The sequence below is a fragment of the Onychomys torridus genome, chromosome 1, assembly GCF_903995425.1.
Source record: "Onychomys torridus chromosome 1, mOncTor1.1, whole genome shotgun sequence".
NCBI classification, from domain to species: Eukaryota; Metazoa; Chordata; class Mammalia; order Rodentia; family Cricetidae; genus Onychomys; species Onychomys torridus.
In genome coordinates, this window is record NC_050443.1 from 158,300,265 (window position 1) to 158,327,550 (window position 27,286).

The following is a 27,286-nucleotide window of genomic DNA, read 5'->3' on the forward strand; positions in this document are numbered from 1 at the left end:
TCCATCCTGGTTGATCATAGTTTTGTCAGTGAGGAGGGTGTCCATGGATTCATTTGTTTTCTTGGTGCTCAGTCTCTCCTGTCTGCTTCTCCTCTCACTCTGGAGACAGAGCTCTGAGAGAGGGAAGCTCCCTCCTGGCCCCACTCCTCTCCCGATTATTGGCAATTTCCTCCAGATAGATGTGAAGGATATCAGCCAATCCTTTACCAATGTAAGTATTCTTTGTACTCCTCATTACCTTGATAAAGAAGATAAATTGAAAGCTGCTTTAAATGAAAATCTAATACAAGAGGAAGTAATTGCTATAAATAATCATAAAGTCAAAATTCTTCCAAAGTATTGTGTTCCTTATGACTTTTACAGTTGTCTCTTGTCAGGAATTCAGTAATGAGCAAGAATTCAGGTGAAAAGATATTTATTTCATTGTATTTTATAAAATAAGAAAAAATCCTACAAAATTTGTGAATATTTCCTATCTTAAAAAAAGTTCACCTTTTCTGTTTATTTGGTTGAAGGTCAATAGTAAGTAATATTTTATTAAATAAGATAGGTGGAAATTTAGACAAACATTTTTACTGAGGTTATCTATTTTATGGTGGACTCTAAAGAACTACATGATGCAAAACTTAAATAAATATAAATTGACATGGAATAACACAAGAAATGCAAGAGAAGAAGCCAAACTTTCTTTATATCTTGCGATATTTATATACAGTTAATTTTTGCAAAGCCTAAGTCTTGGGCTAAGAATGTTGCTGAAGAAGGGCCTGTTTTTCCAAGAAATATTGCGTGACTATGGTTCAGCTTCTGTGGTGCCCACTTGCTGTGTTTGTAGTAGTAGTTGCCAAATCTGGACTGCTCAACCGAATCATTTGATTCTGACTTACAAATTTATATTTCAAAAGTAAATGGGCTTAGCTTTGCTGTTGTATTTCTGCATTATTTCATCTATTCCACTGGTCTACTTGTAAAAATTTTGTGAGTGCCAGACTATTTACATTACTATAGCTCTATAATATAATTTGAGGTCAAGTATTGATACACCTCCAACAGTGTTTATACTGCTTAGGAGTGCCTTGACTATTCTTGGTTCTTTGTGGTCCCATATGAAGTCCTCTGTTGTTTTTCTAAACCTGTAAATATGGCATCAGAAGTTCAATGTATAGCATAAAATCTGTAAATATAGTAGTATGGGTTTAGTAATATGGGTGTTTTGTTTCTTGGTTTCTGTTTCTTCTCTGCTCTTTTTGTTGGAGTGCCCTATGTTTGAGTAGAGGGTCTACACACAAGTAGGCTGGACTTCTGTAAGTCAGAGTAGACTGGCCTCTGTTCATACAGGATGTTTCTGCCCAAACTGGGGCACTAGGACATAATGGGTAGGATGGGAGAGATGATTGTGGGTAGGGTAGACAGGCACTGAGAGAGGGTGGCAGTCATTAGGCAGATGGGTGGCCTACATGGAGTTCTGGTGGCTAGTTTTGCTGAATGTGCTGATGTGAAAGTTTGCTATTATCTTTGTATAACAACTACCTGAGTTCTGAGCCATTACATGGTTCACAGTAGGTGATCAATAAATGATGATCACCAAAATGTGATATCAATAGGCTTAAGAACCATTTGAAACTGAGTTCTTCCTGAATAAAAATTATTATAATACAGTGAATGAGGTTGACTCCATGGAGATTAAAGTGACTTTTTTTGTTAATATTTACATTTTCTTTTCTATTTCCAGCTTTCAAAAGTCTATGGCCCTGTGTTCACCCTGTACTTGGGCAGGAAGCCCACTGTGGTGTTGCATGGGTATGAAGCAGTGAAGGAAGCTCTGATTGATCATGGGGAGGAGTTTGCTGGAAGAGGAAGCTTCCCAATAGCTGAAAGAGTTAATAAAGACCTTGGTAAGTAAGTGTACACATTCATGTGAGTGCTGCACATTGTTTACAGAGAAAGTGAAGACTAAAAGGAGGGGCTGAACTTCTTCCTTAGATACAGGTTGGACCTCTTTGTGGTTTCTACCCATCAGATCTCTCATCTGTTTCTAGAATCTATTTCTAGTGTTTTATCATTTTTTAGGCATTATTTTTAGCAATGGAAGCAGATGGAAGGAGATAAGGCGCTTCTCACTCATGACTCTTCGGAATTTGGGCATGGGTAAAAGGACCATTGAGGACCGTGTTCAAGAGGAAGCACAGTGTCTTGTGGAGGGACTGAGGAAAACCAATGGTAAGTGTAGGTTTATGCACTTATATCTTAGTCTAGGTATGTGTGTATGTAATGTTGATCACATCCCATTAAAATTTTTCTTTGTTTTTAAATCAGAAATAATGAATTTCTTGTTAATTTTCTGCTGAGCTACAAGACTATGCATTTCCATTAGCACAAGTGTAATTTCTCCTTGTGGACCATTTCACTACAGAAAAAAAATTAATGTGTTTCATTTTCTTGGACTACAGAGATTTAGGCAAATCAACTGAGTAATACAGGATTCTTGTAGATCAATGTTTTAAGTCCTGGGTAACAATGGTGTGATTTATGGCTTTCATTTCTTAGCCAAGTGTAATAGCATATTCATCAATTATTGTGTCTGCAATAGCATGCTATCCAAATTGTATTGCTATTTGTCTAAAAATTATTTAGTGCATTCTGAATCTTATACAATGTGTCTTGATTGTGATCATCCACAAACGCCTCTGATATACATCCCTACTCTACAATCTACCCTACTTTGTGTCATCTCTTTATTTAATACCCATCATTTCTGATTTGTGCTTGACATATATGATCTTTAAGAAAATTCTTATTAGTAGTTTCAGTTTTTTTCTTGTTTGAAAATATGTTTTAATTGAAATAGTATTGTATGATTCTTCCCCCTTTTTCCTTCTATTCCTTCCCAGATACCCTCCCTTGGCTCCTTGTTATGGCTTTCCCACTCTCAAATGATAGCTTCTTTTTCTTTAATTATTATTGTGTATATGTATGTAAATGAACACATAAGTATATCACCTCTTGAGTACTCTTTACTATTGGATATCATGTATATAATTTCAGTGCTGACCACTCTGCACTTGGGCTGCAATTAATACAGCTAAAGCTTTGGAAAGAATAATTATCCTTATCCCAGGAATCATTAGTTGTATGGAATTGCTTGTCTAGTGGTAGGACTCTGTGAAAATTTTCCCTTTCCACATTAGCACATCTACTGATTTTGTCATTTTTCCAATCTTGTTTTGTAGTCATTTCTGGGAGAGACTGTTTTATAGGTGACTTCTTGATATTCTAGTTCTTGTAATCTTTCTGCTTCTTCTTCTGTATTGATTACTGAGCCATAGATGCAGAAGTTGTGATGTTTTTGTGTATATTGAAGCTGGTATTCCCACAATCTGTTGGTGTCTTCATTATATCCAATAGTGGCTTTCTGGAATGGTCTCCATTTGCTGTAAAAAGAGATCTTTTAAGTAAGGGATAGTGGCTACACTTACCTATATCTATAAGGATATAGTTTAGAATGTAGTAAAGAATTATGCTGGTCAAGAAAATTTGGTAGTAGATTTTTTCCTACGGCCCATCATCTCACTAACCCTACAAAATTATATCATTTTTGATCATATTCATCCTCCCTCCTCCAACTCTTCCCACATCTATCCACCTTTTCTTCCTAACCATTTTTTTAATAATTTTTTTCTCCAAAGACCTATTTGTGCTCATCAAATATTCTTCTTTGTGTCACCTTTTAATAAATTGTGGTAGATTTATCAGGGGCTACACTCTTACAGAAAATTGACACTTCCTCTTCCAGAAGCTAATATCTGCCAAAAACATCTCCATTACGGGTAGAACATCAAGCCCATCTCCATGCTAGGATTTTTTTCTGTCTTTGGATTGCATAGGTCTTGTGTATAATGTCACATTTCCTGTGAGTTTATATGTATATCTGCCCAGATGTGCCCAGATGACATCATTTCCTTGTAGTTATCTACCTTCTCTGGCTCTTATCCTCTTTCTGCCCCCTTTTTTTCAATGATCTTTGAGTCTTTCGCAGAAAGGGTGCAGTATGTAATTAATATTTAGAGATGAGCACTTTGCAATCTCTTATTCTATGCACCTTTGCCCTTTGTAGCCTCTGTGTTCATCATCATCTACTGTAAACAGAAGCTTCTTTGATGGTGGTTGAGAAATATCTTGTATGTGTGTCTTTCTTCTGGATTATGTTTGACTTACTAGGGGCTATTCTCTTAAAGAAAACTGACTTACCTTATCTCGAGAGTTAAGTAGAGCCAGTAGCTTCTTGACTATTATTGGGACTTTGTACTCACTCCCCTCTCCATACCATGATTTGGTCTGGCTTAAACCTACATGGGTTTTGTAAATGTTGTCACAATTGTTTTAAATAGACGTGTGCAGCTGCCTTCCTAAGTTCAGATTTGTCTATTCTTATTTATGTAGTGAGGTTGAGGCCACCTCAAGCCTAAGATTAAAGTCATTTGTTACTTATGTATATAACAAATGCTTAGCCATTATTAAAATTATAGATGAGACATGATTTTAAACTTCTAAGGACTCTACCTGTTAACAAAAAAAATGTCTTCTTTGTATAATTTAATGGTATTTTTCTATTTTTTCTAATTATCCAGGATCACCCTGTGATCCCACCTTCATCCTGAGCTGTGCTCCATGCAATGTCATCTGCTCCATTATTTTCCAGAATCGTTTTGATTATAAGGATCAGGATTTTCTTACCTTCATGGAAAAAGTAAATGAGAATGTCAGGATTCTCAGCTCCCCCTGGTTGCAGGTAAAGTCAAGATCTTTTCCTTCTGAGAACATACTTACAGTCTTTCATTCTCATAGTTCAAATTCAATAAGGATGAAGAAGTAAGGTGATCCAACAACAGGGTTCTGAAAAACATTCTAAGGAAAGAATATCTGAAAGGTGGTTCTAAGACCTTTTGCTGTACAAATAGCAAAACTCAAAGGCAAATGCCAGATTGGCTCCAACCTGCTAGTTACATATCTATTGATGTTCTTATTGGTGTTCACAGAACTGTCTGTATAAAGTATTATTGCATTCACATCTAGAAGTGTGGCCAGTTGTTCACAGAATGTTCTTCTATGCATAATTCTTAGCCTCTTTTCAATTATTGAATACATCCTCATCATAAAGGCAGGGATATTTTATTTTAGAAAAAATATTATTTTAAAGGAGAAATAATCTTTTTTATCTTTTTTTTATTATTATGTGCTTTAATTTTATACATCAGCCATGGGTTCCCCTGTCTTCCCCCCTCCCGCCCCCCCCCCCAACTTTCCCCCCAGCCCCTCCCCTCCATTCCCATGTCCTCCAGGACCAAAACACCCCTGGGGATTCATTTAAACCTGGTTGATTCAGTACAGGCAGGTCCCATCCCCTCCTTCCAGACTGAGCAAAGTGTCCCTGAGTAAGCCCAAGGTTCCAAACAGCCAGCTCATGCACTAAGGACAGATCCTGGTCCCACAGACTGGATGCCTCCCAAACAGATCAAGCTATTCAATTGTCTCACTTATCCAGAGGGCCTGATCTAGCTAGGGGCTCCACAGCCGTTGGTTCATAATTCATGTGCTTTCTTACAATTGGCTATATGTCCCTGTGATTTTTGCAATCTTGGATTCAACCATTCACGCTCTTAAAGTCCCTCCTCTTTCTCAATGTTTGGACACCTGGAGCTCCACCTGGGGCCTGGCTGAGGATCTCTGCATCCACTTCCATCAGTTATTGGAAGAGAGTTCCAAGACGACTGTTAGGGTGTTTAGTCATCTGATCACCAGACTAGGTCAGATCAGGCTTTCTCTCGACCATTGCCAGCAGTCTACAGAGGATGCATCATTATGGATTTCTGGGGTGCATAAAGAAGCTCATTGCTATAAGGGGCAAACTAGCCAGGTCTATGCCAGAGAGATCACCGTGGTCCTGAGGACGGAGGAGAGCTGGAGGGCTGACGAACACTACTGCAACTACCCAGGCCTAAAACCAGTTTTATGAGTTGGTGCACCTCAATATCCACTCCATCTGTGATTTGCTGGAGGGGCAGGTCCTGCAGACTCAAGGCTGCAAGGTCTTCACAGCACAGGGCAGCAACAGAATATCCTAGAAGACTTCCTGTGAGAGTCCATTATTGATAATGTAACAGGAACTAGAGTCCTCGAGCAAGGCCTGTGGTGGTATTGTGTTCCCCAGAATATTGTGCACCCTAATAAACTTTACTGGGGTCAGAGAACAGAGAAGCCACTAGATACAGAGGCTAGAAAATGGTGGCAGTCATGCCTTTAATCCTCGTATTCCAGAGGCAGAGATCCATCTGGATCTCTGTGAGTTCAAGGCCACATTGGAAACTGCCAGGTATGGTAACAAGAGCCTTTAATCCCAAGAAGTGAGGGAAGAAAGCAGAAAGGTATATAAGGCGTGAGGACCAGGAACTAGGCTGGTTAAGCATTCAAGCTTTCAAGAAGCAGTTCAGCTGCAAATCATTCTGGATGAGGATTGAAAGGCTTCCAGTGTGCGGAAACAGGATCAGCTGAGGAACTGGCAAGGTGAGGTAGCTGTGGCTTGTTCTGCTTCTCTGATCTTCCAGAATTCACCCCAATAACTGGCCTCAGGTTTGATTTTATTAATAAGTAACTTTAAGATTCATGCTACAAAGGCCAATGACTCTTTGAGGTGAACACTTGCAAGTAAAGATATATGGATAAAAGTGTATGTTCTGTTTGACTCACTGTGGCATACTACAGCTTCTATCATGAGATATTTTTTCTCTTGAATTTTAATTTATTTAACTTGGGGGGATGATGTAAGGGCTGAGGGTGTGAGTAAGGGTATGGGATGGTGGATGAGATCAAGACACATGGTGTAGGGAGCCAAAGAATAAATAAAAAGCATGTTAAAAAAAAGAATGCCCGTGATCTTAGGGAAACCCCTAAGGGCTGTAGTATACCTCTGTCTTAAAGCCTCTTGGAGCCCCACCCATTTCTGAAATTTCATTTCATATCATAGGCTGGTTTATAGGAGTGAAATATGCACGTGCTATTTTTTTGCTGTAAATCAAGATGCCCAACTCTCTTCACTTCTGCTATCATCTAAAAACTGTAAATGACAATGATTTACAACATACCATATTTCAGGCTTGTAGGGAATAAATGGTATAAATCATCATCCAATTTTCATAAATATGCTCTATACTAAAAAGGGTTCATTAATGTGGTAACCTGATTATGATCTTTGATCATTTGGGCAGGACTTTCTCCCATCAATCTCTCTACTACCACAGAGAATTTATACATGTATGAAATAAAACACCTTTTCCTTATGCTGGACACCATTTTTCATTCATATCTGAATCTATAAACCCAAATTGGTCTTGATATATATTATAGGCATGTGTATTTCCTCATATCTGTCTATTTAAAGTGGGTTTTTTTGTTGTTGTTTTGTTTTTGTTTTTTTTTGGCAAAGCCTGGAGAGATGGATCAGTGGTTAACAGTGTGCATTGATCTTGCAAAGAACCTGAGTCTAATTTTCAGCATCCCTTTTAGGTGGCTCAAAACCACTAGCTTCAGGGAATCTGATATCTTTCACATCCAAGGTACCCACACATACATGGCACACACATGTATGCATGCATACACACACCACATACATGATTAAAAGCAAAACAATACATCTTAACAAAAAATTTCTTTGCTCAATTTTGTAGGTCTGCAATAATTTCCCTTCACTAATTGACTATTGTCCAGGAAGTCATCGCAAGTTAATGAAAAATGTTGATTATATCAGAGGTTACCTTGTGGAGAAAATAAAAGAACATCAGGAATCATTGAATGTTGCAAGCCCTCGGGACTTTATTGATTATTACCTGATTAAACAAAACCAGGTAAAATGTGAACATGAATGCATTTTATTGCTTCAGCATTTTGTGGTTTCTTGAACGTGGAAATATTTGTCATATATTTTTTGAGTCAGTAGCATTTGAAAGATAGTTTTAGTATTTATTATGTACTGGGATGCAATATATGGATACTGATAAAAGGGGGGGGGGATTTGCTAACTGGAGCACATTTCCTCTGTTCTTTCAAGATAACTAGACTGCTAATCACAACTCCAGGGAGGCTACCTAGAAAACAGGACCCTAAGAAAGACACAGGGATTGCCCAATGACAGAGAAATGGATGAGATCTACATGAACAACCTAGATGAGAGTCGGGGTACAGAAGGCCAAGGTTAGAGGGAAAGAGAGCTTAAGGGAGCAGGAGATCCCAGCTAGATCAAGAACAGAAAAGTAAAACAATGAATAACAGACCATGATAAATGAAGACCACATGAGAACAGGAAGAAGTAAAGTGCTAGAGATGTCCCCTGATGGAACTGGATGCAGAGATCCTCAGCCAGGCTCCAGGTGGAGCTCCAGGAGTCCAATTTTCGAGAAAGAGGAGGGAATGTAAGAGTGTGAATTGTTGAGATCAAGATTGGAAAAGCACAGGGACAAATAGCCAAACTAATGGAAACACATGAATTATGAACCAAAAGCTGTGGAGCCCCCAACTGGATCAGGCCCTCTAGATAAGTGAAACAATTGAATAGCTTGAACTGTCTGGGAGGCACCCAGGCAGTGGTACCCGGACCTGTCCTTAGTGCATGAGCTGGCTGTTTGGAACCTGGGGCATATGCAGGGACCCTTTGCTCAACCTGGAAGGAGGGGACTGGCCCTGCCTTGACCGAATCTACCAGGTTGAGCTGAATTCCCAGGGGAGTCTTTGCCCTGGAGGAGATGGGAATGGAGGGGAGGGGCTGGGGAGAAAGTGGGGGTGAGGGCAGGAGGGGGAGGACAGGGGAACCCATGGCTGATATGTAAAATTATAAAAATATAATAAAAAAAGAAAGTAAAAAAATAAGTGTTGCTGAGGGAAAAAAATACAAAGTGCAGATAAGATGGAGAAATATTCTAATCAGGAAGAAAATAACCCACTATCATGGCAGTGTGAAAATTGGTACCATAAATGCACATAGGGTGGCTAGATGTCCTGTGTAACAAGTGGATTAAAATTGATCTGGCCATAGTGTTTATTTTAAAATGATAGATATAGGAGTTAATTTTAGAATTACTGAGGGGTGTATGGAGAGGTATGTGGTGGGAAAGAGTACATGCATGGAAGAGTAAGACTTTGAGTGCAAGGTCAAGTTAGTTTTCACCAAAAGTGTTTACAGATTGGTATCTAATGGGGATCCTGTCAGCATGATCTGCATTGGCATTATCTAATTTATTCAAAAGACAATTTTCCATTGTATTTCCTGGGGAATCAGTAAAAGTCAATTGACTACTGATGTTTGGGTTTGGTTGTGGGCATGTATTCTGCTCCACTGATCTTACTTTGTCCTTTGCTAGTAGTTTACTACCCTGAATTCTTTATTACTGCAACTGAGTAACAATACTTAATATCTTGGAATCTGAGTCCCCTGATGTTGCTGCTTTCTTTTGACAGATTTTTGTCCAGTTTGTGCCTTTTAAATCTGTATACTTGTAAGATATAGTTCACAAAGTCCAATGAATATAAAGTAATGACTCTGGACTATAGCCATGTTTCACATATATTATGGTGATACATCATGTGATCACAAACTGCAACTACCAGCTCCTTCTAGTTGGAAAGTATTCTATTACTATGAAAAACACACTACACCCACTACTGGTCACTACTTTACCTCCACACCATTATAGTAGTTGTTAGTGTGGTTTCTGTATATACAGATTTATCTATGATGAATGGATCATCTGGGTAGTGTATGTCTTTCAATGTCTGCCTTGCACTTGTATAGATCTTGAAATAAATACTTCCTTTCTTTGCAGAAAATTTCATTTTCTTGCATTAATAGTAAAATACACTTATTACTCATAGATGGATATTTGTGTTATTTCTATGTGTGGCATCTCTAAACTATACATATAAAAATATGTAGACATGGTTCCTCATAGTTTATTTTTATTTCCTCTGTCTATATCCCCAGGACAAATGATAATATTTTTCTTTCTGTTTTTCCTTTTTGAGCAACTACTAAAAACTTTCACATTAATACACTATTTCATGTCTATATGATGCCTTATTTTCCAAATAGCTGCCAAAAGAGATAATTTTGAAACTTTAGTATTCACATCAACCCAGTGAGTATGAAGTGGTTTCCTAGGGCAGATTTGATGAGTATTTTCTTGACAACAGTGGAAATGGACATCTTTTTAGGCGCTATTTTGCCTTTCTGTGTCTCCCAAGAATTTTTTTTAATATTTTGCCTATTGGATCCCTTGCTGTATGGAGTTATGTAACTGTGTATGTATCTAGATACAAACATCTCCATATAAATGGTATGGAAACATATTTCCATTCGGTAGGTTGTCATTTTCACATTCTTAATTATGTCCAGAATGCATTAGCATTTTGTCATGGATGAAGTCTGGTTTATCTGTTTTTTTGTTTTTTTTTTTTTTTTGGTGCATTGTTCTGAAATCTGTAAGTCCAAATCATAAGGAACAAGGCTTATCCCTAGTTTACTCTTCCAGAATCCTTCTTTTCATGTAGTTATGCTGCTGTTCTGTCATCATGCTGAAGACTCTTCCTTTAGATGGAGCAGTCTTGGAATTCAGTTGTAAAAGTCTTGGCCACAGATGTGTAGGTTAACTCCTGGCTATCAAGCTCTACTGGTTTTGATGTTGATTGTGTCAATGCTTCACTACTTTCACTACTATAGCTCTGCAATAAGATTTTTTAAACAACTGTTTTATGGTTGATATGTTTGTTTTATTTTATTTTTGCATATTAATTATTTGAGAATTCCATGTGCTAGAATTTGAACATAACCCTCAACTTTTATTATCCTCCTCTCCATCCTCTCATCTCTTCCTACCATACTTTGTGGTTTCTTTTTTTTTCTCTCCTCCCCATTGAGTCTAGTCTGTTTCTCACCTAGCCTTAGGCCTGATATGTGATCAACCCATCAGGGTCTCATCATTGTAGGAAATTGACTCTCCCCTACCCAGGAGCTAATTAGCTAGACTTGGTACTTCATATTTCCTCTCCTCATTCTGTGCTGGGTTTTTATCTGTTGAGGCATACATAGTTTTTGTGTAGGCTGTCACAGTCACTGTGAGTTCTTATGTTCATCTCTCTTTTTGTCTCCAGAAAACACTGCCTCCTTGATCTTATTGATCACTGATGGCTCTTACAACATTTCTGCTCCCTCATCCACAAATACACTTAAACCCTCTGGGGAGGAGTGTGTTACAATTTAGGGTGAGCACGTCACAGTGCTTTATTCTCTGCACATCAAACAGTTTAGTGTCTTTGTATGAAGTGTCATCTCCTGTAAGGATTAATTTCTCTGATGAAAAGTAAGACAGTTCTGGTCTATGGATACAGTAGTAGGTCATTAGGAATCATTATAACACTATACCATTAGTCCATTAGACTAAACGATTTGACCTCAGATTTTTAGTACTTTAGCAGTTGTAGATATGGTTTCTATCTAACAGAGTGGTCCATAGATTCCATCAGAAAGTGGTTGGTTGCTCTCATGGCATTGGCGTAACTATTGCACTACTGGGCATGACTTATCAGGCCAGGCATTGTGGTAATTTGCAGGTTCACAGCTGGGTGAAACTGAGAATAACTTTTCTCCCTCAGTAGTATGAATACCACATCTCAGCACAACAAAGACTAACCAATAGGAATGAAGCTTCTAGATGAGTAGCAACTTCAATTCTTCACATTCTGTGACTCAAAAATATGTCATCAAAATAGTGAATTCTCATAGAGTTCTGGAGAATAACCTGGAAAATTGACAATAGCCTGTGATAGTTATGATCTACGTGAATCTATTGGCCAATCACTCAATGTGAGCTTTTACTGGGCCTAGGGCATACAGATGATGTACATGCATTTGTATGTTTTAAGTTGTTGCAATAGTACTTTCTCACAAGCTTTACAAAGGGCCTTTAGTGTGACTCGCCTTGTCTCACACTCACTTCTTTACCTTACTAACTCATGCTCACCCTTTCTATCTGTGACCTTGTTAATTTGGCTCTTTTCTCTTCTTTGGTTATTTTGGCTAAAATTGGCCAATCTTGTTAATAAAGTTTGTTAACGAAGTTCCTACTGCTTGCTTTTTTGTTTGTTTGTTTCTATTTAATTACTTTCAGTCCTGACTTTGTTAGCTTTTTCTGTTGAACATTTTTGGGTGTTCTTTCTTCTTTTTCCTAGGCTTTCATATGTACAATTAAATTATTATTATCATGTGAGTCTCCAATTTTTATGTATATTTTAGTGCTATAAATAATCTTCGAAGTTATTTTTCCATTGTGTCCCATAGGTTTTCATAAATTGTGTCTTCATTTTCATTCAAGGTTAGGAATGTTTTGATTTCCTTCTTTATTTATTTGTTAACCCAGTTTCTCTTCACTAGTAAGCTATTAAATTTCCATGAGTTTTGTCCTTTGTGTTATTTCTATTGTTAGCAATGTCTACCTTTATCTTTTTATGGTCCGATATTATACAGGATACATTTTCAATTTTCTTAAATTCTTTAAGATTTGCTTTGTGCTATATTATGTGTTCAATTCTGGAGAAAGTTCTATGGATTTCTGTGAAGAAATTACAATCTTTAGAACTTGAATGGAAGGTTCTGTGATATCTTTTAGGTCCATTTGACTGATGATGTTATTTAGCATCATAGTTTCTCTAGTTTTTGTCTTGATGGCTTATCAGTTGATGGAAGTGGAGTATTCAAGTCACCTGCTGTCTCTATGTTTGAGTCAGTCTGTGATTTTATATTTAATAATGGTTGTTTTATGAGACTGGGTGCCCATGGGTTTGGTGCATAAATTTTTAGAATTGTAATGTCTTCTTGGTAGAGTTTTCCTTTGATGAGCATGGAATGTCCTCACTCATCTCTTTTGGTTAATTTCATTTTTGAAGTTTGGGGGCTCAGACTTTCCTCACAGTTCCACTTGAACTTGAAGATTTATTTTCCCATTAGAATTTCTAAGCATATGAAAGTGAGTCATTAGATTATTCTAGGAATATTATTACCTTTTATTCCTGTTTTCATTTCAGATTATTACTTTCTGCAGCATAAGAGTCCCAACTGGACTTAATTTTTGTCCTGAAATTGTACTACAATCATTTATTAGCTTTAATTGATTTTTTGCAACTTTACATGTGATTTTCTATATCACACTTCTTCATAAATATCATTGTGCTTTATCATTTATAATTTAGGTTCCCTTATTTCATTTATTTGATTAACTTTTCAGACTAAGATTTCTATTATTATGTCAAATGAGTCAAAAGTACATGCTTTTAGATTTTATTTCCATACTAAATTTAAAACATATTTTGGTCTTTTGTAACATGGTATACTCTATATTTGTAATTTTCCTAGATGTTCTTTGTGGCACATACCTTGTCTTCTAGCCACACTTTCTAAGTATTTATGCCATGAAAGTTTGTATCCACAAATGTCAACTGTTTCCTCTGTCAATTTTAGTGACTATGTACCCTTGTTTCTTTTGTTCTAATAATGTATTATATTATGGTGAATGATTTTTTTAAGTAACCATAGAATTTGGTCATAGATTATAATCTAATCTAAAGTATTTTACACTGTGCCAATTTAATATCTTTTTTCTGTGTTCTTTATTATTATTATTATTATTATTATTATTATTATTACTATTATATTTGTGTTTTAATTTTACACATCAGCCATGGCTTCCACTGTCCTCCCCTCCAGCCCCCACCCCCACCTTCCCCCCATCCCTCCCCTCTATTCCCATCTCCTCCAGGGCCAAGACTCCTCTGGGGATTCATTTATACCTGGTGGATTCAGTACAGGCAGGTCTAGTCCCCTCCTTCCAGGCTGAGCAAAGTGTCCCTGTGTAAGCCCAAGGTTCCAAACAGCCAGCTCATGCACGAAGGACAGGTCCGGGTCCCACAGCCTGGGTGCCTCCCAAACAGCTTAAGCTATTCAATTGTCTCACTTATCCAGAGGGCCTGATCCACCTGGGGGCTCCACAGCCTTTGGTTCATAATTCATGTGCTTCCATTCATTTGGCTATTTGTCCCTGTGCTTTTTGCAATCTTGGGCTCGACAATTCATGCTCTTACAGTCCCTCCTCTTTCTCGACAATTGGACACCTGGAGCTCCACCTGGGGCCTGGCTGAGGATCTCTGCATCCACTTCCATCAGTTATTGGATAAGAGTTCCAGCTCGACTGTTATGGCGTTTGGCCATCTGATCACCAGACTAGGTCAGATAAGGCTTTCTCTCAACCATTGCCAGCAGTCTACAGAGGATGTATTATTGTGGATTTCTGGGGACCTCTCCAGCATTCTGCCTGTTTCTGTTCTCATGTGGTCTTCATTTATCATGATCTGTTATTCCTTGTTCTCCCTTTCTGTTCTTGATCCAGCTGGGATCTCCTGCTCCCCTAAGCTTTCTTTCCCTCAAACCTTGCCCTTCATTACTCCCATTGCCATCCAGGTTGTTCATGTAGATCTCATCCATTTCTGTCATTGGGTGATCCCTGTGTCTTTCCTAGGGTCCCATTTTCTAGGTAGCCTCTCTAGAGTTGTGTAGCAGTCTAGTCATCTTTATTTTACATCTAGTATCCTCCTATGAGTGAGTACATTAATATCTTTTGGTTATTCATTTTTGTAAGTTCTCTCATTGTTTTAAATATTGTCTTTCAAAGAATAAATTCAAATGACAAAAACAATTATGGATGCCATTTTCCATCAGGAAGAACAAATAATATCACAATGAGATTTAATGCTACAATTGTAATTGTGGAACTTTTTCAAAGTAAAAAGCTGCTTGTAATCATGTAATAAGATGGAAACTAATATAATGTTAATGAAAATATCAATTATTAGAGCCACTGTGTAAAACAATGTCATGGGTCATCTAGAATCCCCTTCCCTATATCTACCATGGGACCCAAGTACTTTACTTCTGAGCTTATATCCAAAGTGCATCAGTATATGGAAAAGGCACCTGCAGGTTCATTTTTTTTCTTACTGTATTTCTCACATCACTGAGATAATTAATCTGTAAGTCATAAATGGATGAATGGATAGATAAGAAATGTGGCCTACAAATGCAAAGATATATTACTATTTAAAATTAAGAGGAATTCTAGGTATTATTGCACTAAGAAAGAATGGGTTTATTTAACTCAAGGACAAAGCATCTCATTACAGACCCATCTTAGTTTAATAGAGAATCCCAGAGATAGAGTCAAAGTCCTCCACTGATCTTCACCATATGAAAACACAGGCCTTCATTTTTATGTATGAATCTGCATATCTGAAGATTAGGCATACCATAATTCTTCCTCATATGGTTTTCATTGGAAGAAATAAATAATGAATAAAATGTTTCATTTATGCTTTTTAAGGCATAATTGTACAAAACTGCACACACTTATGTGCAGATAATGACATCATTGCATGACTTAGGCTAGTAAAGAATTAGGGTGAAGTAAAAAATTATAAAAATCTGTGCCATAATCTTTGAAATTATATGTTAATTTCTTCTCTACTCTACATTCCAGGATCTTTGTTGGCAACAATATAAAACAAATTTTCTATATAAATCTTATTATATAATAAACATGCAAATAAATAAATGTTCATGTCAAATTAATTAGACCCCAAGTCTATACAACTCAGTAAACTTCTATACAGTTAGAATAAACACCTGGAATGGGAGCTATGATTTTTTTATTTTAAATTTTATACATTCAGTAACAAATATATGAACTTGCATAAAACTGTAAAGCCATTGAAATCAGATGTGCTGGTAAACAATTCATCAGATTAATGCCTCAAATTATTCTTAGGCAAACCACAACCAACTATCGGAATTTACAGTTGAACATCTGGCAACCACTCTGAACGATCTGTTTGGTGCTGGGACAGAGACAACAAGCACAACACTGAGATATGCTCTCCTGCTCCTGCTGAAGCACCCACATGTCACAGGTGAGGATACAGATGGTGGACACACAGAGTTCCTATAAGACTCTGGAAAGACTCTGCTAGTGTCTGTGTGTTATTCTTAGAGGTTCTCAGTCCTTCACCTTCTGTGCCACTCACTGGCTATAAAGAACAGCATGACTAAGAGAAACATACTCTGACATTAGGAAAAACAATCATTGGTCAGTGTGTGAGTTCTCTAGAAGGTAAACTATGACAGGAGCAGGCAGGCTACATTGTCTTGTGGATACACGTAGTCTCAAAAATTATGTCTTCAGATCAGCTAAAACCTTTCAGTTTCCTTTCCTTATCCTGAAGCATCTACCGTTAGGATGGAGAAAAGAAAACTCACCTCATGGAAGCTTAAGCAGAATGCCTAGAATGTGCAGAGTCTGGCTGAGATATTGTTCATTCTAAGTGTTCAAAATATTCAGGTTCTATAGAAACATTTTTACATTAAAACAGAAAATACAGATGAAGTAATCATCACTTCAATAGTTCATTTCCTTAAACATGTTGGACAATGATCTCTTTCAACTGTAAAAATAGCTCTTGCTTTTACACTATACTTAAAAATAAAATAAATCCACTGGTCCAGGATATATAAAACAAACCTCTCCTCCTGTGCCCAATATATACTACATGATAAAAGCTTAAATGTGAATCAAAATTTATATTTTAAGGATAGGAAGAGATAACACTAGCATACAAGGGAGCTTCACCCATTTACGGAACCAATAGTATGAGGAATGAGAAAAATTCAGAGCAGGAAAGATGATGTTGAAACATAAATGGTGGATCAACATGCATATAGTAAGACAAACAAACTCTGGATCTGTATCTGAAACCCAGTGAAGACTCCTGTTCCAAAGGAATAGAAGTTTAAGTAGAGAACAAAGTTGTGTACAGGATGCTGGTCTTGCTGAGGATCTCTTCCTATTCCAATTCAGCAGGTGACCACACTCCAGGGAAATAAAATCCTTAAAAGAAACTGAGTCTAAGAAGCCCTTTACTCTAGACATTAATGATTGACAGGGAATTAACAGGAATGACAGGAGAGACTGACAACATTTTAGTCCCAGAATTCTGACTCTCAGAGCCTTTTCAGTGCCTTGTTCCATTGATGTGAGCAGCAGGGTCTATCCTCCAGACAAAAGGAATAAATCAGCACTCAATATTTCACCACATTAATAGAAAATATTTCCCATGTATTAATCAGAATGGATTCCAAACATCCATCCAAGACACAGGCTCATGGAGTTTCTGTACTGAATAGAAGTCTTGAACCTTTCAGGGAGATCCCTGGGTCACATGTTAACTATTCCCATTAAAACTACACTGGGATTCTCAAGATCAGCTGGCTTCTGATGAGTTTCTAAAACAAAAGGCAAATGAGACACCTAGGTTTGCCATAATTTTTGTCCAATTTACCATTTCTCCATGAAATTTTTGAGAATGTTTTTCATCCTATTATCTGAAGTACAGTCACAGGAAGCCATGGGCTCCAGAAGCCTGAATACCTCTTGTGGGAGGGTTAATGTATCAGAGATTTTGCTGTGTACCAGGTCTGGGAAGCTCCCAATTCCATATTTACCATGTGGTTCCTGTAGGTTTCTGATAGAAAATGAGGGAGGAAAGAGAAACTATTTTGAGTCTAATACTCCTTTTAATTGAGTATATATCCCCAACATTTAAAAATATTTACTTAATTCCCAGTATAATTCTAACTCAAGAAATGCATAATTACCAACAAATAAAATACATCCATGAAAAAAACTACAAATAATGGAAAATAATCATAATTTTCATGATAATGGATAATATTTATGTATTTAATCTAACAGTGAATATTGGTTTAGCACAATGTTATAATCTAATCTACTGTTTTAGCCCTTTTATTAAAAATCAATTTTTCTCACATGATACATGATACTTATGGTTTCCCCTCCTCTACTCCTTCCTGTTCCTCCCCACCTTCTCTCACATCCAGATATCCTTCGTTTCTGCCTCTCACTAGAAAACAAGCAGGCTTCTAAGGATAACATATAAAATAATAAAATGTACTAAATATAATATGACACGACAAAAATAACAAATCAGAATTGGACAAATAAAACAAAGGAAAACAGCACAAGAGAAGGCTCATGAAATAAAAACCCATTCATTTGTACATCAAAGAATCCCATAAAAAACACTGAACTGGAAGTCATAATATATATGCCAAGACCTAGTGTAGACCTGTGCAGGCCCTGTGCATGCTGCCTCAGGCTCTGTGACTTCATATGTCCTTTATTTTTATTTTATAGGGCCTTTTTTTTTCTTAATATCTTCCATCCACGCTTGTTCTTACACTCTTTCTGCCTCCTATTCCACAGAGTTTCCTGAATCCTGATGGGAGGAATTGGATGGAGACATTCCATTTAGGGCTAAGAGCTCCAAGGTCTCTCTCACTGTCTGCATAATGTTTATTTGAGCGTTTCTGTATTTGTTGCCATCTGCTACAAGATAAAGCTTTTCTAAAGATGGCTGAGCAAGGCACTGAAGGACGAGGATAGCAGAATGTCATTAGGAGTCATTTTATTGCTATATTTTTATTTTGTGTTTTGTTGATAGTGTTTTTTGTTTTTAGAACAGAAATATTTGCTTTTACCATAGGTCTCTGGATTATCTAGACTCCCATTATTGGCCACCAAACAAGTTTCAGGAATAGGTTCCATTTCATGGAGTGAACCTTAAGTAATATCAGTTCTTGGTTGGTTACTCCAAGTATTATAACACCATTGCCCTAGCATGTCTTGCAGGCAAGGCACCATTGTTAATCAAAGGGTTTGTAGCTGGGTTAGTGTTTATGTTTCTCTGTTGATAGTATGCAGAGTACATTCTAGTACTAAAGATGCTGGAACAGAGGGATGAAGGTTCTATGTAGACTTCAGCTTGACTTCTCCATGTTCGCAGAGTTGTATAAGTGTTGCTTCAGTAATGGGGTCCTGCTGTCAGTTTGTGGAGAGCAACCTATAGTCTTGGCTACAGTCTGGGTTGTTTGGAGATGTCCATGGAACTCCTTTAACTAACAACTCAGTTAGATGCAACTTAACCCTGGTGTTGGAAGTTTCATTTGGTGACAAGTGATGTTCAGTTGGGCTTCTTGATTATTTCATTTGGATAACCTTCACATATGTTTCATATATATATGTATGTATTAAGATTCTATAATATCCCTCAAATGGCCCAGAATTTTATTTGTCTCTCCCTATATTCTCTCCTTCACCCCTGCTCCCCTCCCCAATCAAGTCTCCCCGCAATATGTTCGTAACTATCTTTTCTATCTCCCTTTCCTAACAAGATCTATCTGTCCTCCATAGTCCCTTACTTTACATAGAACCTCTGTGGTTCTACAGATTGTAGTTTGGTTATTATTGATTTAGCACCTAATATCTATATGTAAGTGAATAGATACCATATTTTTCTTTCTGGGTCTGGATTAAATCACTCACAGTGAGGTTTTTTTTTTTTTAACTTCCATCCATTTACCTGAGATTCATGTTTTTATTCTTTTTTTAATGGCCAAGTGACACTCCATTGTATAAATGTACTACATTTAAAACAATCTATTCCTTTGTAGGGACATACATTTTGTGTTCAATTTCTGGCTATTATGAATAAGGGAGCAATGAACATTGTAACAGAATATTATTTTAAGGTGTGTTACTTCTGTTTATTTTGCATTTGCTTAACACTGTGAAGCTTTGTTACTGTGCCTGTCTGAAATACATGATGGTCTAATAAAAAACTGAATGGCCAATAGTGAGGCAGAAGAGAAAAATAGGAGAGGCTGGCAGGCAGAGAAGATAAATAATAAGAGGGAGTGAGGGAGGAGCTGGAGGAATGAGAAATCAAGGAACCAGAGAAGGAGGAGAACTCCAGGGTCCAGTCGCCCAGCTACACAGCAGACCCTGGAGTAAGAAACAAAGAAAGGTATACAGAAATAGAAAAAGGAAAATCCCATAGGCAAAAGATAGATGGGATAATTTAAAGTTAAGAAAAGCTGGCAAGAAAAGCTAAGGCTGGGCATTCGTGAGTAATAATAAGCCTCAGTGTGTGAATTTATTTGGTAGCTGGGTGGCAGGCACCCTCAAAAAGAGCAAAAACAAACAACAACAGAACATGGTTGAGCAACGGTTTCCATGATGGGATGAAACAATTGTTAGGTGTGCCCAAGAGTAGTATAGCTGTACCTTGAGGTCGATTGATTCCCATCTTCCTGAAGTATAGTCACACTGATATCCATAGAGGCTGTACAGGGTTGCACTACCGTCAACAATGCATCAGTGTTTCCCTTGTGCCACATCTTTGCCAGCATGAGCTGTCACCTTTTTAAATTGATCTTCACCATTGTGAAGGGTGTAAGATGAAATCTTAGAGTAGTTTTGATTTGCACTTCCCTGATGACTAAGGTTTTTCAACATTTTTCTAAGTTTCTAAAAGTTTTTCTCAGCCATTTGAGTTTCATCTTTAGAGGATTTTCTGCTTTGATCTGTACCCCGTTTATTTATTGGGTTGTTTGTTTTCTTGATATCTCAATCTTTCAATTCTTTATATATTTTGGATCTTAGCCCTCTATTGGATGTGTTGGATAAAATATTTTCTCATTGTGTAGTTTGCCATTTCATCCTAATGATGATGTCTTTTTCCATGCAGAAGCTTGTAAGTTTCATGAGGTTCCAATATGATATTGCTAATGAAGTGAGGGGGAAGAGGGAGTATGCATGTGTGTGTATATATTTAGCATGTATTTGTTTGTGTAGATAATGTAGATGTAACTGAAATTTAATTTCCCATATCTGAAGGTCATAAATGTTATGCGTATTTGGGCATATAAGAAACAGTCATTTTACAAATATGAATATATTTCAGAAGTAGCTGAAGAGGTTGAATTTGTTCATTACTCCATGTGGGAATAAAAAGAAGAATCTTTCAAATTGTACACACGCAACACACATATTCCTAAATACACATATCTTAGAATGTGACTGAAAAAGAATATTGTATTTGGATACAGGTTTAGTATCTGATTCTAATCTTTACCACAGACTAAATCATGTTGACTAATTATATTCTGTTTTATTTGATACTTTTAATTACTTCTACTTTATTTGAAACTATGGTTGTATTATATTTTATTATATATAATAATAAGTGTATGTTGATATAGCATGATATCTATATAGGACAGTGATATAAATCCACAACATAGCATTTCTGCATAAATATATGTATAAATACTTTTACTTCTGAATGAAAAATGCACATTTGCAATTGTTTTGCAAAACCTACATTATGCTGTGTATGGCCTGACATTGTGCCTAACATGTCACTTTTCTCCTATTCCCCCATTTCTCACTTTGACCAACCAGCTAAAGTCCAGAAAGAAATTGATCGTGTGGTTGGCAGACACCGCAGCCCCTGCATGAAGGACAGGAACCACATGCCCTACACAGATGCCATGATTCATGAAGTCCAGAGATTCATTGACCTCATCCCCACCAACCTACCCCATGCGGTGACCTGTGACATTAAATTCAGGAACTACCTTATCCCCAAGGTAAGCTTGTGTCTTCTCTGCTGTACTTCTGTGTTCTTGATGCTCCTAGGTCACAGTGCAGTTCCAGTCCTCTGTGTCACCTGGTGCTGCTGGTGGCTTATACTCCTTCATAATCTGGAGGGCAAACCTTCTGCAGATACAGATACATCTGGTAACAATACTTTCACATTTGCTCTTTCATATACTATTTGGCAAAGCTTAGCTATTTCTTTTGGAATGTTCAAACACTTTGTCAAATTTCTAAAAGTCTTTTCTGGATTTTTAGCATTATGTGAAAAAAAAAAACACTTCAAATTGGAAAGAATTGATATCCTGAATTCTTCCAAATCATCAGTAATGGCATTAAACCATTTATTTGTTATGTTTATTTCTCTGCCTTGTTTCTTTTCAATAATGTAGCCTGTAAATATCTTTTTGTAGGTTTTCTGAGTGGTGAATATCTGTTATTATTTCTCTAGTGCCTCTGCTGTTCTTCCCACCTGTTTAGTGGAAACAATTGATATAATCATTCTGTTGGTGTTATTTTATCTAAAGATGTGGATTTTACTATTTCTAACAAGTATTTATAAATGTATGTGGAATTTGAAGTTGTTATGTGGGCTAATACTTTTCTATGCACATTTTGTATTCCTTTGTTCTTAGTTTCTCTTTAGTTCAGTGAATTGCAGAATAGTGATAAACAGATCTAGTTGCAGTGGCCATCACTTGTCTCATTTCTGATTAGGATGAAGTATTGTAACTTTCATATCTCCATATCAAGTTTGATGTTTTAGGAATACATTGATAGTTGTGCAGACCAGATGATAATTTTTAGTCTGATTTATTCAGGGTATAAGAAATACTTTATTGTAGAACCAATTGTTTGTGAGCATGACCCAGGAACACAGATTTTTTTCTTTGAGATGAATTTTATTCACAAAAGTCTGTACAGTATTTTTGAAATTGTTCTCTGCTTCCATTTTATAGTTCTGTGTATTGTTTACCATTTCATCACTGACTGTATATGTAGATGGAATTTTCTCCAGTCCTGCCTTGGCCAGCAGTCTGGATGAATCTCTCTTACCTGAGGTCCCACAGTCACTTATAAAATAATTACTCAGGGGGTTGTATTATTTACAAACAGTATGGTTAATGTTTATATTAGCTAGGTCTTTGAACTTAATTTAAAACATTCCTATTATTCTATATTTGATATGTGGATTCTTGGCTTACCAGTACTTACACATCTTCCTTCTTGGGTGGCTGGATCACATCTCCCTGACTCTGCCCTTTTCTCTCTTTATCTCTCTTCTATTTTCCACACAGTTGTAAGTTTTCTTGCCATAGAGTAAAATAGCTTCTTTATTAATCAATAAAAGCAACACACATTCTCAGCATATAAAAAGACATACCACAGCACTGAATATGTTATCAACATGTATGTATGTTGGATTTTCTCTGCTGCACATTGCTTATGACTTCTATGTAAAGAAATTTCTGTCCATAATTTTTCTCCTCCAAACTTCTTAGAATTTGCATATTAAAACTGAGCTGTTTGCTAAGTTAAAAATGTTCCCTGATGTGGATCTGTTTGTACTTAGTTCATTCTGTCACCACTTAGTTTTACTTTGAAAACCCCAAATCTTCTGATTGAGTTCCAGATACTATAGATGAAAAATGCAGAATTTTTATAGTAATACATTCATCCAAAAAGGATGAAGTTGCTCTCTGCTGGGTAGTTCTGTATTTTTTCAGGGTTGGGGGCAAAAAGAGACTGGTAAGTTTCCAGTGAGCAACATCATGTGGAGATGATGGAACTAGCTGTGCCAGTGGCACTGGGTTTTGCTGTGTAATAACAGACTTAGGATATGGTGAGGTTGCCAGTCTGCTCTGGCTAAAGGACACTTCTGAGGTAAGACTTTGAGGTCTATGCTAATACAGATAACTTGTTTATGTTTATGTCCTTAGACCCACCTAAATGATAAATGGAACAAAGGCAAGATAGGAGTGACATATCTTCTCATAGTTTCCTTGGATTTAGAGCCTAGTTTGAGGCAAGTGTTGTATCAGCTAAACTTATATCCCTTCATCTCTCTGCTGCTGGATCATGATATGACTGGTATCTTTTGGGTCTAGTCAAGCAGATAATCCCTTTATGGAACAACCTGGTCTAGAAATAAACATGACTTCACAGCTGATTCTCCCTTCTGACAAGTAGGATAATTTATTTCTTTGTTCAGACTGGAGCCACTGATCTCAACCAAAGTAATACATTAAGAAGGAACCAATGATCTTTGCCATAATTGTTCTGGTAGATTTCAGACTTTCTAGGCCAAGGGGATTGTACTGCCTCTTCAGAAACTCTGTCATTGCAGCAGAGAAGCACTCATGAGCAAATTGTAAACAAGTGGTTATGAATATAAAACATTCAATGCCTTTTGACACTAGAACTTAATTTTCACACAATTTATATATGTCAGTAATGTTCTTTTTAGCTTTATAAATTTAAACATATTTAGTTAAGCTGTATATTAATATGTGTGTCATCCTTGTAAAAGCTTTGTAGAGCACATTCCTAGAAACTTTGAAATGAAGCGAGATTAGTTTGTGTACTATGTAAAGAAAATTTGCCAGCACCAGTTCCCAGCAATTTCTCTGTATCCCTAGAAGTTTTATTGATTTATCTGTCCCCAGATCATATTCCTTTAATCTTATTTTGTTTAATTTTATTTTTCCCTCTCCTTCCCATTCCAATCCTTCCTTTCCTTAACCCAAAGTATCCCCATCCTGCTTTTCTGACACATATATGTATTTCTGTGTTTGTGTCTGTGTATTCATATAGATAGATTACATACATGACTGCACACCTCTACTCTGACACATACCCAATATTTGCTTTCCTATCTTATAAATACACATATAGATAAATAGATTCTGTAAATGAGAAAAAAGGAGTGGTAATTGTCTTTCCAAATCTTCCATATTCGAGTTGACTGATGATCTCCTATTCTCTTCAAAACTCTCAATGAATAATTCTACTTGGAAACTGATTAACATGAGGAGTACACAGAAGGTATGAGCTAGAGCAGCCAGTGATCAAAGAAGCATGGGTCCAATCTGAAGGAAAGGAAGAAGGGACTGAGAAGTTTTAGTCCAAGTACTCATGTGAAAAGTCACTGGATGGCTCATTAGCCACATCTGTGCCTGGCCTCACCGTCCTCCCTGCTCTTTACCTACTCTGTGTGTTGAAATATCCCCACTGATCTTTGTACTTAACCTTCACTATGGAGCACAGGGTGAACTAGGTGATTTTCTTAATGTGTGTGAGCTCTAAGATTTCTTTCTAACTTGATTTCTCTCTGTGTGTTGTTATAGGGAACAACTATAATAACATCACTTTCATCAGTGTTGCATGACAGCAAGGAATTCCCCAATCCAGAGGTATTTGACCCTGGACATTTTCTAGATAAGAATGGAAACTTTAAGAAAAGTGACTACTTCATGCCTTTCTCCACAGGTAATAGAATCTTATTTCCATGGCTCTAGTGACATGAGAGTCTGAAGATTTACACAATGGTTCCCTAATGGCCAGTAAACTTGCAATGATCAGGAGCATGACTCTCAGTGTCCATGCACTGTCATGATAAAGAGATTTCTTCCCCTTCAGGTTACAAAACTGAAGCTTTGATTGTTCATCCACTGTTAAAACTTGAGAAAGCTAGAGTGTAGGGTTTTTGTATTCTTCCTTTAGCTACATCGCAGAAATATCAAAGAAAGCAAACTTCATTGACACTTTACTCACTCACTATGAAAATGAAGACACCATGATTTATATTCATGTCTTTTTTGCTGTGTCAGTCACCCTCATGCTCAACTATTCACTCACAATGTGTATGCTGCCTTTTGATGTGCAGCTTCTGCCCTTGGTTTTGTTATTTTTTATAATGAACACAGAGACTCTTCCTCAGTCTCCCAGGCAGTCTGGTTACAAATGTAAACAACCCCACTTAGCTAAAAAGTATTCTTGAACAATGTATTTCTTAGTAGTATAGGTTAGTTGAGAAAAAATAATTCCATGTTTTTCTATTTGCCTAATTAGATGTCCTTTCATTCAGCCATCCATCTACCCATCCATCCAATAACTGCTGCTGGCCATGGCATAATACAGCAGAGGACCATTAATAATTCAAGTGTCAACCAACCAGATGAATATTACCCTGGCAGAGGCATGTCATTTCAATCAGGGCTTACAAGGCCACAGACTCTCATAATGTTTGCTCCTGTGTGTAATTTCACATGTTCATAAACACCTGAGGAATCTCCCCACTACAGTGCATTCACATGTAATATGTACATGTAATATCATGATTACATCTCAATCCTATGAGCAATTACATCTGTGGATTGTCAAAAGATGATTATTTTAAGCTGTACAATTTTAATAAACAGAAAATATATTAGAATGTGCTTAATAACTAGATCTATTGTTCCATAAGGACTATAGAAACTTAGAAATCTGTTTTATATCATTGTCTCAGGCTCGAATAGGAGAATGGTCATGTCTCCCCAAGTTCTATACCACTACATACAACTAGCAGATTTAAAACCTCACAACAAATTCAAAGTTGACTAGTTGTCCCTGCAAATGAATCACATAAGGACAAATTCCCAAGTGTCTCCTTGCTGAACCAAGGTCACAGGCATAAAGCAACATTGGTGTCCATCTTGCTAAAGTCTGGCTGATAATTTAAGACCTAACTCCCTACACAAATTCCTAACAGCTTATCTCATGGCCACTGTACCCTCAGCCTCCATTTTATAACCTGCACAGCTGCATGTTGCCATGGTAACCTACTTTTAGCTGCACTGGTTGCTTCATGTCAGAGCTGCCCCCAAGTCTGAGAAAAACTGACACTTTTAAATGTTAGTTTAGAATGTTAATCACACTTAGAAATACAGAACATAATGCATAATTTCTCTATTTTCTAGGACACAAAGAGTTTTACTTTATAACCCCCTTCATGGGCTATCTCCTTAACAGATACTTAAGCACCTATACATTCCTTCATGCAGCTGCCCCACTAATGAGAAAGCTGAAGTTTATTTCATGTGTGTTATCAGAATGTTTCTTCTCCTTATTGCTTACCTAAGCAATGCAATATGACCCTCAGATGTAACTTTTTATTCCCTTGCCTATACAAGGGGATGCAGAAAAAGAGAGGAAGGAAGAGAACTTGAGAGAAATAAAGAGAATAACCAACAGTACCTACATGAGTCTTATTCCCTCAGATAGATAGATAAGGATTATCCCTAAGTCCTGCTACTCTGAGGCAATGTCTTTGCAACCCTGGAGCATTCCTGGGAGCTGGTCTCATGGGCTACAATCCATTAGTAGTGTCCTGTATCAGGTACAAGTACAATGATTCTCACATTTACAAATGAGAATAGTAATCTTCTTTGACTTTCTCCCCTCTAGGAAAACGGATTTGTGTAGGAGAAGGCCTGGCTCGCATGGAGCTCTTCCTATTTCTGACCACCATTTTACAGAATTTTAATCTGAAATCACTGGTTCACACTGAAGACATTGATACAACCCCAGTGGCCAATGGATTTGCTTCTCTGCCACCCCCTTACCAGCTCTGTTTCATTCCTGTCTAA

The 27,286-nt window shown here is 37.1% G+C and overlaps 1 protein-coding gene across 3 annotated transcripts; it reads left to right on the forward strand.

Moving 5' to 3' along the window:
- On the forward strand, window positions 1-27,286 carry LOC118570205 (cytochrome P450 2C26). Of its 3 annotated transcripts, XM_036168557.1 has the most exons (10): window positions 44-211; window positions 1,733-1,895; window positions 2,071-2,220; window positions 4,629-4,789; window positions 7,722-7,898; window positions 8,975-9,002; window positions 15,943-16,053; window positions 21,462-21,649; window positions 25,004-25,145; window positions 27,105-27,286. In XM_036168557.1, the coding sequence occupies exons 1-10, from the start codon at window positions 44-46 to the stop codon at window positions 27,284-27,286; spliced, it is 1,470 nt and encodes a 489-aa protein (XP_036024450.1). The 3 variants fall into 3 exon arrangements, with proteins under 3 accessions (XP_036024443.1, XP_036024457.1, XP_036024450.1); XM_036168550.1 differs by lacking the exon at window positions 8,975-9,002 and having other exon boundaries at window positions 1-211; window positions 15,912-16,053; XM_036168564.1 differs by lacking the exons at window positions 7,722-7,898; window positions 8,975-9,002 and having other exon boundaries at window positions 30-211; window positions 15,912-16,053.

What these genes read in the sequence shown, in the direction of transcription:
- LOC118570205 (XM_036168550.1), top strand. Translation starts at nt 44, where the DNA reads ATGGATTCATTTGTTTTCTTGGTGCTCAGTCTCTCCTGTCTGCTTCTC. An exon ending in GGGACTGAGGAAAACCAATG is followed by an intron (nt 2,221 to 4,628) that starts GTAAGTGTAGGT and finishes CTAATTATCCAG; the next exon opens with GATCACCCTGTGATCCCACC. An exon ending in ACCTGATTAAACAAAACCAG is followed by an intron (nt 7,899 to 15,911) that starts GTAAAATGTGAA and finishes AATTATTCTTAG; the next exon opens with GCAAACCACAACCAACTATC.